The sequence below is a fragment of the Mytilus edulis genome, chromosome 5 (genome assembly GCF_963676685.1).
Source record: "Mytilus edulis chromosome 5, xbMytEdul2.2, whole genome shotgun sequence".
Lineage (NCBI taxonomy): Eukaryota > Metazoa > Mollusca > Bivalvia > Mytilida > Mytilidae > Mytilus > Mytilus edulis.
Genome location: NC_092348.1, coordinates 7732722 through 7747625, shown reverse-complemented (window position 1 = coordinate 7747625; position 14904 = coordinate 7732722). Strand labels below are relative to the sequence as shown.

Sequence of the window (14904 nt, the reverse complement as noted above, 5' to 3'; positions counted from 1 at the left end):
ATTTTTCCAAAACCAATTGTGTATTATGTTCGTTGATCTTAGAAGTGTGACTGCTTTTATTTGGCAATATTTTAACACTGGAAAGGTTAGAAAGAGTTTTTCGTGTATTGAAGGAAGAAAATGCATTTAAGTTTATAAGGCAATAGCATATTTCAATTGATTTTCCAATCATTCTTTAAAAAGGTAAAATCTTAAATTATTTTGAAGTGTGGTTTTATTCCATTTGCAAAAATAAAGCCATATTTATCTGTTAAAGAATGCCTATACTGTGAAAGAAACAGTGAAAACACAATCTAATTAAAAACCGATCTCTCAGAAACAGGAGCGATGAGAGATCGGGTTTTAATTAGATTGGTGAAAACAGTGCTCGTAATTTTATATTGAAACAAATGTATAACATGACAAATTGTAATTTAAATTAGAACATTGTTTATAACAAGTCGAGTTGTCGGGTTCACGTACCTGTCTGCAGATATTTATCTTTCAAATTTTCGTTTAAAATCAATGAAAAAAATCTTGATTTTAAATTCATTTCATTAACTTTCGAGAAACAAGATAAATGTTTGTAAGGTATACGATAGTTTTACACAAAGACAGTATAATTTTCCAGTTAATTCTTGTTTGTTTCCCATGACGCTTTCTTCTGTCAGTTTAAAATATCGATAAGCTAGGATAATATCTCCAAAAATATTTAAACGATTTAAAACAAAAATATTTTCTTTACATATTCTTCTTTCTTTTATATTTACTAATTTAAAACATTTAAATGATAAGAACGGAAAGCGAATTGAAAAACAAATAGAAGCGAATCTTTATTTATTACAAGTTTGCTCGAGTTAAAATTGATACGTTTATCACACAGTTGAGAGCAGTTTCTTGTGTGACAATATATGGTAAAACATGCATGATCAATAATAACATTATAATATGAACTTTTCAGTAAAGAACAACAGCAGTGTTGGAATGCTGACAATGGAGACCAGAACTATATCAGTGGGGACCTTTGTGGCCTCTTGTTTCGCCACCACCATCGGAGTCGTAGTATCAGTCAGTTTTCTCACTTTTAATTTGTTCCACAGACATAAAAGGTAGGAATCTAAACTTTTGCATCTCATAAATAAGCGAAGTACAAATTTGGCTAAAACAACCACTTTTGATATTGATATTCCATTGAAAAATATTTTTTTAACATAGTTTGACATTGTAAAAGAAAATTCACACTGTGTTTTGACATTGTAAAAGAAAATTGACAATATGTTTTGCCGGACATTGTAAAAGAAAACTGACACTGTATTATGACATTGTAAAAGATCATTGACATTATATCAAATTTGAATTTTATCTTACGAAATTTAGTTGAGAAATAAAAATTAAAAAAAGAAATAATTCCTATTCAGATAAATCAAACAAAAGTCTTTAAGATTAAAATGTAGCTTTTTTTATCATACGTAGCTGAACAAAAATTCTGTATGAAATATGCAGGTATTCAGTTTTTATTTTGTCTTTTTGCAGATTTATGAAAATGTCGAGTCCGAATCTCAATATTCTGATCAGTGTTGGTGGAATACTGTTAAACATTGTCTGTTTAATGTATGGAATGGACTATTTCTTTGTGGAGCGCTATCAGGAGGCTACAGTAACATGTCAGGTATACAGAAATGTTTTATTTTTTGTCTTAAAGCTTCGAGATTTTCTATAAATCATCTCGTCTTCAAATACTAGTAGTCGGAATTATCAAATTCGATGGGATGTAATTTGTTCCTTTTGGTTCTTTTGTCTCTCTTTTAATATGTATCTTCGTAACAGCTATTACAATCATTTCTAACGGAATTGAACAGATTTTTGTGTTCGTTCCTTTCGAAATGTACCCCAATCTAATTCTACAATCAGATTTGCTGTCGTTAAAATGGAGCAGGGCACTAATATAAGGGACACGTTTCATTTTTGTTATCGACAATATTAATTACCGCTAATGTGTCATAAACAAACATTACCGGTACTGTTTGTAGAGGAGCAACATTGAAAAAAATGCGGGCTATAAAAAATGTATAAAAGCAGTTAAAATTTTCAAATAACTAACGGAACATACATTATTTATATGTTTTCTGTAAACATGAATATTTATTTTCCAGATGAGACTATGGATGATAGTGTTTGGGGTATCCTTGGTGTTTGGACCAATTTTCTCTAAGAGTTGGAGAGTGTACAAAATATTCCGGAATGCTGGCATCAAGAAAGTGGTAATTATTTTTTCAAATTTATCTTTATTTCTCTGATATGTGAAATTGTGTTTAATAAAACGACTTGCACTTTAAATTTCTTGTCAATGGTACCGTGATTATTATTACATGTACATTCAATCATCACAGTATGAAGATACTATAAACGTACTTCTTTTTACGATTTAACCTAGTAAAACAGAAACAAAATTGCATATTGAATACTTGTATAAATAAATAAATAAATGATATAAAACCATGCATACTAACCGTTTTCCCATTTTATAGGTAATCAAAGACAAGAAGCTATTTATGATATGTGGTATTGTGATGTGTCTGGATGCTTTCTTACTGTTCCTTTGGCAAATCATTGATCTCGTCCAATCAAAACGTGTGGCTGTCTTGTTAAAGGTATGTGAAATTCTAAATAGTTTTTTTATATAATTATCAACAAAGGAAAAAAAATATGTAAATTCTATCAGAGACACTACCTTAAGAAAAGCACTTTTCTATCCATTGACATTTGTTGAAACTTGAATATATAAAAGGCAACTTATAAAAAAGTATGTTAATTAATAAATTATAAAAATACTTTTTGAAAATGGTTTTAATCATGTTTTTTCTTTAACATCGTTTGTTTGTATTTCATTGTGACTTAAATTTTGGTGCATCAAATTTCATTTTACTTAAATCTCTTTCAGAAATCGAATACAAACAACACGCATAGTCTTCAAGATCTGGGTTATATACAGGAATGCACGTGTGGAAGAGTTGACGTATGGCTCAGCCTTATCTTTATCTGGAAGTCACTTATATTTTCCTATGGACTTTATATAGCCTGGAAAACGAGAAACGTCTTGTTGCCTCCAATGAAAGACTCGCCAAGTATCATCATCAGTGTTATTTTCTGCATGTGTACTACATCATTAGTTGTTGTGTTGTCGTCATTATTACGCCACGACCCGGATGCAGTTTATGTTCTCCATATATTATCGATAACCATATGTTGTGTGGTTATTCAAATAACCGTATTTTTACCCAAGGTAAGACTCCAATCTTATTTACAATGAATTAAATGTCTAGTTATAACAAGTCTTATAGTAATTTCATTTTAAATTTAGAAAAACAAATATTTTAATTGATTGTTTTTTGCTTTAGGTTCAGTGTCAAATATTTCATACCTGGTCAAGACTTTAACAAATTCACATTTTAAACAATAGGTAGGTATTGTGAGGTAAGGCGAGAATCGAAGACAGTTTTTTTCGGCTGCATATAAAAAATGTGAAGTACACAACACTGCTTTCATTAAAATTGAATTAATTTCATTCTGAACATTTTAGGTTCTGTATTGGTGGAGAACCCCAATAGAAAAAAACGTCCGTCTTTCAACATCAGTATACGAGTATGGAGGGCTAAACTCGGAAGAGGAGATGTACGAACTTATAGCAGAAAACAGAGCTCTTAAAAAGTCTTTAACTGAGGTAATCGCTAATAGAGTTTAAAAATACTACCAAGGATTTGTATAGTTATAGTTATAATATATTATAGTCTACTATACAAATCCTTGATACTGCTATAAATACGCATGAAAGGAGGGAAAATACTACATTTTATATGCATTAAAGGAGGGAAAATGCTACTTTAAATACACCTGAAAGCAGGGAAAATGCTACTTTTAATACGCATGAAAGGAGAAAAGATACTACTTTAAATACGCACGAAAGGAGATAGAGGGTAAACGTCATTGAGACAAACGATACAAACAAAAACTAAAAATAATCTACTGTGTTTTACATACTATGCATGGAACTTCGCTAGAAAGTTGGATTTATTGAATTATACAGAACTTGCTAATCTTTAAATACTGCACTGGACAAATTTTGTCGTATTAATCGAGTAAATATTGATTGCCTTCAATTATTTATTAATATCTGTCTATTTATGATGTTCTTAATAACCAAAATGAATCTACTTCTAACTGTTTTGTATTCTTCTTTTATTCATTACCAATTTTCAGAAAGCATCTAAATTATCGAAGTTGGAAGAGAACTTGCAAACAGCGAAACAAACACTCAAAAGTATGTCAGAAAAAGATTTCAAATTGGATGGCGAGTTTGACGTTGATTTATCCGAATTTAAACTTGACAGTGGCCTCGATGTCGATTTGTCCGAGGTAACTAGCACCGATGATGAACTGTCTATTAGATATGGTAAAACAAGAATAAAGACTAGTATGACTAGACTTATTCCAGGAACTAATGAGGTCTCTAATGTAAATGAGGTACCAAAGTTTCGAGACCATGCTACCTTACAAAGATCGAACTCGGATAGAGGACGTATGGTGGCTTACCGGAAACAGCAATCCAGAACAAGTGTATGTAGTTTACAGAACTATTACCGTTCGACAGAGTGTTATGATAATCTGCAAGCATCACTTAAGTCGAAAAATGACATTGTTGGATCTGTAGCTAAAAGTTATAATCTAGATGACAACGAAGATACTCTATCGTATGTCAGTAGTTATCTCCCCTTGAAGGGTACCAGAAGAAAGCTTAACTACACTTTAAAAGACACAGGAGTTTACTTATCTCCGGCCAATACAACAACTATATCCAACGACCAGTTATATCCGTCTTTTGATGACGAACTCAGTTTTGGAAGTACAATTATTGCTAAATCATCAAATATAGACCCTCATGACAAACCATCAAATATAGACCCTAATGACAAAACATCAGTGTCTAAATCAAAGAGACACAAGAAGTATAGAACACCCAAACCTTCTTACGAAAGGACTAAACAAGGAGATAAAATTGTTGTACGCAAATGTTATTATTTGTAGAGTCTGATATTATTTATAAACATTAAATTATTCTTGATTTAACTAATAAAATTGTGTATAAATGAGGAATTGTTCACTGGAATGAACATAACATGTAGATATTCCAAGTTCTGACATCAATGAATTTTGTTAAATTCCAGCTAAGGACCATGTTCTACGAGAGCCCAAGTGGATTGTGTAACGATATGGGCATCGTCTTTATACTTTAGTTTTGGGGTTGTGACAAGCGCATGAACAAAAACACGTCTTACGTTAACGACATTTAATGAAAGAGAATGAAACAAAAAGGCGTTTCCGAACATCACTTATACAATTCCGTAAAACATAAAACTGAACGACACATATGTAAAACATATATTTAAGAATTGAATGCTTCTTTTTGTAAATTTATTGGGGTGTAAAAGCGTTGACCGAAGTACATTTTGTATGAAGCGCGCGGAAGCGCTTCATTCTAAAAATGTGCGCACGGTCAACGCTTTTACAACCCTATAAAGTTATAAACTTATAATTACATTTTTTAGCTATGATCATGAAAACACGAATTTTATATATTTTTTTATTTAATTCAACTGTGCACTTTATTGTTGGACCACGTGTTATCATGAATGAAAAGTTGTATTGAGCAATGCAACTGCTTACGGAATAACACGTGATGTGCAGTTAGTCAATCAAAATAAAGTATTATAAGGAAACATACATCTAATGTAATTATTGTCGAGCCTGCAACTTTTGTTGCAGAAAGCTCGACATAGGGATAGTGATCCGGCGGCGGCGGCGGCGGCGGCGACGGTGTTAGCTCACTTTTTAAAAGCTTTATATTTCAGAAGGTGGAAGACCTGGATGCTTCACACTTTGTATATAGATGCTTCATGTTACGAAGTTTCCGTCAGTCACATGTCCAATGTCCTTGACCTCATTTTCATGGTTCAGTGACCACTTGAAAAAAGTTCAAATTTTTTGTAATGTTGAATTCTCTCTTATTATAAGTAATAGGATAACTATATTTGGTATGTGCGTACCTTGCAAGGTCCTCATGTCTGTCAGACAGTTTTCACTTGACCTCAACCTCATTTCATGGATCAGTGATCAAGGTTAAGTTTTGGTGGTCAAGTCCATATCTCAGATACTATAAGCAATAGGGCTAGTATATTCGGTGTATGGAAGGACTGTAAGGTGTACATGTCCAACTGGCTCAATATCTTTAATTGTTTTTACATAGGCGGTAATGATAACGTTTTTTCCTGTAGCTCAGTCCATATCGTGAACTTGGATATGTATGATAGCTCGTTTCGAAGCTGTGACATTTTCACATATGTGGTTAAATTTTCGGGGTACGAAGTGAGATTACTTTTTCCGTAAATTAGCAAACCCCGAACATCCTTTTGTGATGCGGCTCCTTGTGGTAAAATATCCCCTTTTTAACACAATAAGTTCTTTGAAAATTTAATACTTTGAACACATTCAATAGCTCCATAGTTTTTACACATTTATTCTATGTTCCTCTACTTTCCTAATCACCACAAATAATTAAGTTCAGTCATTTGTTAAAAATAGAAACATGTCCAATATCACTACACAGAGATTTTTTCTTTACACGTGACTTTTGAGTTCCTCATTTCGAGGCGCATTAGGGATGTTGTCCCAACTGGCAGGTGTCATCTGACCTTGACCTCATTTTCATGGTTCAGTGGTTATAGTTAAATTTTTGTGTTTTGGTCTGTTTTTCTCATACTATATGCAATAGGTCTACTATATTTGTTGTATGGAAAGATGGTAAGGTGTACATGTCTAGCGGGCAGATGTCATGTGACCTTGACCTCATTTTCATGGTTCAGTGGTCAAAGTTAAGTTTTTGAGTTTTGGTCTTTTTATCTAATACTGTATGCCATAGGTCAACTATATTTGGTGTATGGAAATATTTTATGATCTTTATGTCAGTCGCGCAGGTTTTATTTGACGGTGACCTCATTTTCACGGTTCATTGCACAGTGTCAGTAAGTTTTTGTGTTTTGGTCTATTTTTCTTAAACTATAAGTAATGGGTCAACTATATGTACATGTCTGCCTGGCATGGTTCATCTGACCTTGACCTCATTTTCAAGGTTCATTGGTCTTTGTTTAGTTATCTTGGTTAATGTTAAGTTTATGAGACAGTTGTAATAAAACTAAGCTTTATACTTAGGACTATCAACATAATATCAATGACAATGATAAGTATAGAAGGCGAGATATTTCAGCGTGTGCATTCTTGTATCTAAATATATAACAATTGTCCTTGTTTAAGACGACTAAGCATCTTTTCCGTCTGGTGCAGTGTAACTTATGTAAACATAACATAGTTTGTGTTACGTCTTCTTGTACACGAAAACTGGTCGCTAAGCAAACAGTTTCGAATATTTGTATACCGTGACAACTGTGTACATAAAACACCTTGTTACCCCGGTTTTAGGTGGGTGTACGTTACTCAATCTTTTGGTTTTTATGTAATGTTTTGTGAACCTGCTTGATTATTTTGGATTTTACTCATTGTCAGTTTCTCTCGTCTTGTGAGGTTTGGATGTGCTGAAATATTTCCCACCTCTTTTATAAATTATGAACCAAAAAACAATAAATCGAAATTGGTGCTCAAAATTTTAATCTCACCTTGTCACGTAAGATGTAGTTAATAGATCTTAATAGAGTACCAGCCGAGCAAACAGACGGGTGCATACTCGCAATTAGGATAATTTAAACTCAAAAACCAAGAATGAACACAAGATGCAAGAAAAGAAAAGAAAAGAAATCAGTTAAAAGGTGCAAGGTATCAAAACTGAACAAGGAACAAATATAAGTAGCGTATAGGTAACAGGGTATCAGTCGAGGCGCGTAAATCATTAATGTATAGAGACGCGCTTGTTAGTGTAACTTAACCTCTACCAACCAAACATTATAACAAGAGATAAAATAGAAAAGAAAAGAGGTGATACGTATAAATAAAGGCAACAGTAGTATACCGCTGTTCAAAACTCGTAAATCTATGGACAAAAAACTAAAACTGAGGGAGACGCATTAAATATATGAGAACAACGAAACAACAGTAAAATGTAACACACACAGCAACGGACTAAGCATTAGACAAAATCCGATGAGAATAACCAATATAATATCAAAACCAAATACATGAATTTGGGATAGAAAAGTACCGTGACACGTCTTATAGTAATGTGAATTCACACTCAAATATAGGAGAAAACAAACAACACAACGGAAACACAACGTAAAAATGTAACACACACAGAAACGAACTATGATATAACAATTGCCATTTTCCTGACTTGGTACAGGACATTTTTAAAGAAACAAAATGGTAGGTTGAACCTGGTTTTGTGGCATGTCAAACCTCGCACTTTAATGGCATTGTTAAATATAACATTAAAATGACAACATAATAATACAGGACTACAATACAAATAAATAGGAGAACGTATTAGGCAAAGAAACACATGAATAATAGATAACAAAAGTTAAAAATTGAATAAGGAACAAATAAGTAACATGGTATCAGTCGAGCGCAAAAAGAAATATGGAATACGAAATAAATAACAAATAAGGAATAAGGAATGCATATATATAACGAATAGGTATCGGATAAGGAATAAGTATTAAGTAACAATAACGGATAAATAACGAATAGGCAACGAACAAGGAATAAGTAACTAACACGACAACCATGAAAAAATTACCAATCCATCTAATAAATAACCTTTGCAAATTCGGTCGCCCATGATGAAGGACGGGAAATCACAAAGATGCACTGGAAAAAATAGTATGCCGGAAAGAGGAAAAACCTAATTTATTGCAACGGACCACCTAAGAACCCTGAAACAAAAGTTGCAATGTTTTTCAAGCGCAAAGGATTTCACTCCTCCATTCTGACAAAACCGGACGTGGCTGCGTATTTATACATGATCCTGCACAGCAAACAATTTTAAACACCCTTTTAGGACAAGTCTTTATACTCATGAGACGCAGAAACTGGAACCAATCTCTATTTAACATTTATTTCTTTAATTTCTTCAATATAGCTTGCACGTCTTCTATTATTGTAAAGCTTTGGTTAACTAGAAGTGATCAGATCAATTTTATTGAACGATACTGTATGGGATTATTTCTTCCGTCAAATTCTTTATTCAAGCTTTTATTCAACATTGACCCGTCTTTACTATTGTTAGCCAGATGTTGTCACATTGTGCCTTTTGAAACTCACAGCTGAAAGAAAGAAAGAAAAGATTGCTTGATTCAGATTAATTAATGATTAAAGTCTATTTTTTCTCAGCTAAGTGTTTAGTGGTGACTGGAAACTTTTCGTTCCACTAATAACATACCAATGTAATTGTTTCCAATTGTTAATACTAACTTAGATGTATTACTACTGCATTTGAATCTCAATAATTTAAGTGTTAGTGAGGGGGGATAGTAAACCACCCTACACCCATAACATTTTCAAATGACACGTAATATCATACTTACTTATTTGTGTGTGTAACTCCATTAGAGGCGCAAACTTTAACTGGATCATAGCTACATGTTACTATGCCTTTGTTATCACAGAACAATTGTCCGAGCTGGTCACGTGTTGGCTTGGGCGTGGTCGTAGGTTTGGTCGTTGTTGTAGTAGGGGTAGGCGTGGTTGCAGGCATAAGTGTAGTTTTCATTGGAGTTGCCATTTTGGTTGTAGATGCCATTTTGTTCGTTGTCGTCAAACATCCAAACTCAGCATCTATTTGTATACGTTTGTCTTTACATCTGGCCTGATCAAAAGCGCAGCTATAATAAAGAATAATGATATTCATTTTAGATCTTTAGCATAGTTTCAGCTGCTTTCATATCATTTGAATTGTAAATAAGACGGCGTATTCACCGGAAGAAAATGTTGAAAATGGATATTCAGCGCTCAAAGCGTCAGGTGTAATCTGTAATGCCAGCATTTTATAATGTTCTCTATATATTGATATTTCGTTTAAAAAGTTTATTCATGAACTTGTTGAATAAAATTGTTACAGCCGATTTCAATGAGTGTGTAGCTAAAGGTAATATCTTTGGTTAGCTTGCTTGCTAGCTGAACCGTGAAGTCATTATGAGGTAAGGTATACTACCCTCCTTTCGAAGTAGCCTAGTCATACAGAAAGATAGAGTGGTTATCTGTCGGAATAGGCTAATATTAAAGGAGGGTAGTTTACATAACCTAACAATGACTTCACAGTTTAGCTAGCAAGCAAGCTAGCCAAAGATATTACCTTTAGCTATAAACTCATTGAAATCGGCTGTAAAGCAAACTACATTGTTGAAGGCCGTACGGTGACCTATAGTTGTTAATGTCTGTGTCATTTTGGTCTTTTGTGGATAGTTGTCTCATTGGCAATCATACCACATCTTCTTTTTTATATACTAGTAATCAATTATGATGAAGGAAGTTTTAACGATCTTGACTGGCTATACAAACCTCGCACGGCCAATTAAATAATTGCACATAAAGTACATATCAATTAGACAACACAGAGAAAACCAAAGCACCATAAATACATTTAGAGGTCAGTCTATGGTTTCCAACAATAGACATCAATATAAATAACATACCAGCTCTTTATCGCATCGAGTATAATCAGCTGTGAATGGATTAAACACAGAGACTATGAAATCCCATACTACCAAATACACCCCTTCCCCCCTTCCCCCCCCCCAAAAAAAAACCACCCCAAAAAAAACTAAATAATATATCTCAGACCTTTGTTTTAATCTCAATCAATGTACAAACGAGAGTGTTTTTAAAAAATAACATAAATAAGTCAATAAATGGAAATCGTTTAACTCTATAATAAGTTTATAAAAGGGGTTAAAAAAACCAACCACAAACAAAACAGCTTTGAACAATATTATATCAAAGATTGATCATAGTAACCAGGTGAAAGCAAGTTCTCAGAAATAAATAGGAAATCATACTGAAATATATCGGTTACCTTACTTCAAATTGTTTTCACAAGAAAACACAACCTTGTGAAATGTCCAGAACAACCTGTACAGAAAAGAAACATGCAAAGATGTTTACAAACAAAAACCAGACAAAATGATTGAACGACATCAGCTATGTCTTTCTTAGTAAGTCTTTCAAGCCAATTGCTAACGGTGTTAGTCTAATAAATAATAATTCCATTACCATAGATATCTGTTGAGTAATATTACAAATGCTACAAAAACCATGCACACTGCCGTTCTTTTCTGTCAAATGTAATCAAACACTTAATGTACACAAATATACCGTAAGGCCGCTCACTGGTAAAGTAAAGAGATTAACTACTCACAAATTCATATACGAGTTTCCATTAGAGTCACACACTGTTTCATCTGTGTCGACTGTCAGCTGACTACAGTCTAGTAGTATTATCTCCCGGCATAGCTCTTCAAAACTTACTGTGGCTGATACTCCGTAGATCACGCTTACAACTGTAATACATAAAACAAATTTCGTATATGTAGGCTTGACCAATATTGGTAGAATTTGTCCACAGAACATGTATTACTTATTATATTGAAAAGGGGTATAAATGATTATTTAAATACATCAAATTTGTTTTTATATATACTAGAAAATACCCTCGAAATATACATTTTTGCACCCCAAACCCCCTAACATTAAATCCTGGATCTGCACCTGATTTCTGGTATTTCCGTACTCAGAACAACCCAATATATGAGTGGGCTTAACATTTTATGCGTTAAATATATGAATGGGGTGGGTCACATTCCAGCCGAAAACTGAAGTTGAAGTAATCCCCCCCCCCCCCCCCCACAGGTCACCACCCTTTTCCTGTTGAATTGATGCAGTTCCGCGGAAGGAAAAGCTCTTAAACATCTGTTGTTAAATTGCAGAGAGCGTATGTGTATCACAAAGTGTTTCAGTGTAAGGTCAATATTTACCGTATCTGATACGAAATAAAATTTAATTTTGCTGAGCAGACGTGCAATGACGAAAATGTTTGATGACGGCACGTAAATTTCAGAGCCGAACGTCGTGAAGGGCGGTCGATCCGAACTGGCATTTTTCCCGATTTTAACAAACAAAAAAATCTTGAAATATACATATAATAAACTACGCTTTGTGGTATAAAACAATATTCGTGGATTTTATGTGAAAAAAGAAAACGCGACAACCAATTTCAATTCCATTCATTTAGTAATATAGACACGGTTGATAGAAAATGGTGAAGTGTTTTCCGAGTACAGTAATTGAATTGAGAAGGGGTTAAATTCACCGCGACCAATAGAGTGAATGGATGTGTCTATATCCAAGAATGTAAATTAATTGAAGTGTATATTTATGACCTGAGTGTTTATAATAAATAAACCAAATCAAATCAAATAATTTTACTGGTGACAATTCCTATACAGAAATGATACCAGCCGACATTTACAAAAAACAAACAAACAAACAAACAAACAACCAAACATATTTTCTCAATGATCATGATAAGAGATACGTATTATATATTTACATTGCGTGGAGATGTTATTCATACAATATTATTAATTCAAGCTATTACAATCAGCTTTAATACTATAAAAGCTCTTAACAACATTATGTTTGCTTTAAATGAATGTTCAAATCATACATATCGCTTATTCCAGCTACACTTACAGTACTAATGTCCGTATCATTACTTTTCAACCTGACACTAAACTTATCTTGTTCACACATCTATAATACTAAAATTACGAGGTCCAATGTGTCAGCCGTCATCACGTAAAAACGACGAATCACAGAATTCAACTTTATATATAACTAATATAGTACAAAGGTGTAGATTAAAAATTACACCACTCCAGGCCCTTTTGTTTTCCACGTAATTAATATTGCCAATAATTAAGAAGTTCCGGGTCGAGTCCGCTACCGATACCAATAGTATATTCACCTGTTACCTATTACCTTATCTGTACGTTCCGCATCTGACAGGCGCACCACCAAACGTTGTATTCAGGATTAATATGCTATATACACGGGTCATACCCACAGGGTTGACACTACTAAGTTGTCAAATTGTTACCTATTGTAGTATTTTAATCAGTAAGACTTTCTAAGATAACAATACGAATACTAAAAATCTGGACTAAAAATAAGGCGTATAGGTACAGTTTTCAATTTGTTAGTGGGCATGACGTAAAACAGCGAAGCAAAGAATTCAACTTTATTTATAACTTATATAGGACAATGCTGACGATTAAAAAATACTCCATTCCAGGACCTTTTGTTTTCCAAATAATTAATATTATTGTTTCAGTTCGACGGGTTCAAACAGAAAGACTTGAAAGCAGAGAAAAACTGTGTATCTTATAATCGGCATGACTTTATCAGATGACAATACTAATACTAAAATAAGGCTTGCGCATAGTTATATTCTTTAATTCAGTCACGGACCCGTGATATCACGGGTGTGTTCTAGTATTAACAAAAGATGGAACTATATAACTTAAATTACAAAAGAGTACATTTCTATTAAGTTCTAACGCTTTACATTGAATGAGGAAATGGAACTCATCTTCAATTCCATCCTTACAAATTGGACAAATTCTCTGTTCTAAAGGTGTTCTTGTATATCTACCAACTTCTATTAGTAATTTACTATCACTAATTCTGATTTTTACCATTTTAGAAATAACACTTTTGTTAAGGTCCAGTAGAAGATATTTTTCTAATTCAAAATTGTTTTTAACTTTGCGATATGTTCTTAGTTTATTACCATGACTATTACCATTATTAGAGTCACAAAAAGAGCATGTTTCCAGTATTTTATGAATTCCTCTTCTAATTTCTTTTGAAATGAAAAAAGTAATTTTTTCTTTGACATAGTATTTTGATTTTCCCAGACATGCTGAAAACCAAGTTTACCTAATAACACTTTTAATTTACTACAAAAACCATTAAGAAAGTTTAAGTTTTCATAACTTAAATATGTATATCTGAACATGAGTCTTTAAAGCCAGTGCCTTATACCAGCTCCGTGACACTGGGATCGCCTAAGACCTAATTGACACGTTGCCCCTTGGATGTCTTTTTGGTAATTTCGTCGTTGTGTTTTTTTTTTCTCACTAGCGTACTCATCTCTTTCTCGATTTTTTAAAAACTGCTCAGTTAAAAATAAACTTTGAACTTGCAAATTGTGGAACTACTTTTTACGGAATAAGCAATACCAATTCACTGGAATTGGAAAAGTGATTTAATATACAATACTTACCAGCACACAGATTTATTAAAACATTCATTTTAGTGACGTTTCCTTTTTTGTTTCTCCTTTGCACACCTATTACTGTTCCTTATGTGCTATATCCGTGACTTATCTATGTTCTTATCATGACGACTTCGACCTGAGTCAATCTTGTTATTGTTGTAGTGTATTTACGAGGAATGTTTTTATCCATATAGAACTATTCCGTCATATCATGACAATTATATTGAGGTCGTGTAGTACAACAGATAGACGCTTAATCTGATCCTCATTTATTACTCTTCCAAATGATTGCTAAAGCCAACAAATACTTTTAAAAAGAAGTTCACTTGGAATAGTTATAAATAGAACAAAAACTCAATATCAAAAGAAGTTATGTGTTTTATGTATCCGAGCAGCTGCACACAAGTAAAAATAAGGATTGAAGTTTCATTTTATTCTGAAATTGACCTAAAAAATGATTATAATGGGCAGTCCCATTTCTCAGCGTGCGAACTTCGTCTATTAAAACATACGTCCACGTGTTCGATACCATTATTAGTTCCTAAATCAACGGGATTTTGTATTATGAATAAGATGAGATATTG

The 14904-nt window shown here is 33.1% G+C and overlaps 2 protein-coding genes across 2 annotated transcripts; one reads left to right on the top strand and one right to left on the bottom strand.

The window, feature by feature from the left end:
* Positions 1-885: 885 nt before the first annotated feature.
* LOC139525396 (gamma-aminobutyric acid type B receptor subunit 2-like) lies at positions 886-5076 on the top strand. The gene is made up of 7 exons (XM_071320713.1): positions 886-1088; positions 1513-1648; positions 2133-2240; positions 2508-2630; positions 2921-3262; positions 3560-3700; positions 4237-5076. Exons 1-7 carry the CDS (start codon positions 928-930, stop codon positions 5059-5061), a joined length of 1836 nt encoding a protein of 611 aa, XP_071176814.1. The 5' UTR covers positions 886-927; the 3' UTR covers positions 5062-5076.
* A 4091-nt stretch (positions 5077-9167) lies between these two features.
* LOC139522852 (uncharacterized) lies at positions 9168-14486 on the bottom strand. Its single transcript, XM_071316459.1, has 4 exons — positions 14327-14486; positions 11399-11540; positions 9570-9866; positions 9168-9308 (listed from the first exon to the last, which is right to left on the bottom strand). Exons 1-4 carry the CDS (start codon positions 14352-14354, stop codon positions 9242-9244), a joined length of 534 nt encoding a protein of 177 aa, XP_071172560.1. The 5' UTR covers positions 14355-14486; the 3' UTR covers positions 9168-9241.
* Between the last annotated feature and the right edge of the window lie 418 nt (positions 14487-14904).

Coding starts and splice junctions, on each gene's coding strand:
- LOC139525396 (XM_071320713.1), top strand. CDS start 928: ATGAACTTTTCAGTAAAGAACAACAGCAGTGTTGGAATGCTGACAATG. Junction 1,649..2,132: donor AGGCTACAGTAACATGTCAG/GTATACAGAAAT, acceptor TTTATTTTCCAG/ATGAGACTATGGATGATAGT. Junction 3,263..3,559: donor TAACCGTATTTTTACCCAAG/GTAAGACTCCAA, acceptor TGAACATTTTAG/GTTCTGTATTGGTGGAGAAC.
- LOC139522852 (XM_071316459.1), bottom strand. CDS start 14,354: ATGAATGTTTTAATAAATCTGTGTGCTG. Junction 9,867..11,398: donor GGAAACTCGTATATGAATTT/GTGAGTAGTTAA, acceptor TCTTTATTATAG/CTGCGCTTTTGATCAGGCCA. Junction 9,309..9,569: donor GGAGTTACACACACAAATAA/GTAAGTATGATA, acceptor TCTTTCTTTCAG/CTGTGAGTTTCAAAAGGCAC.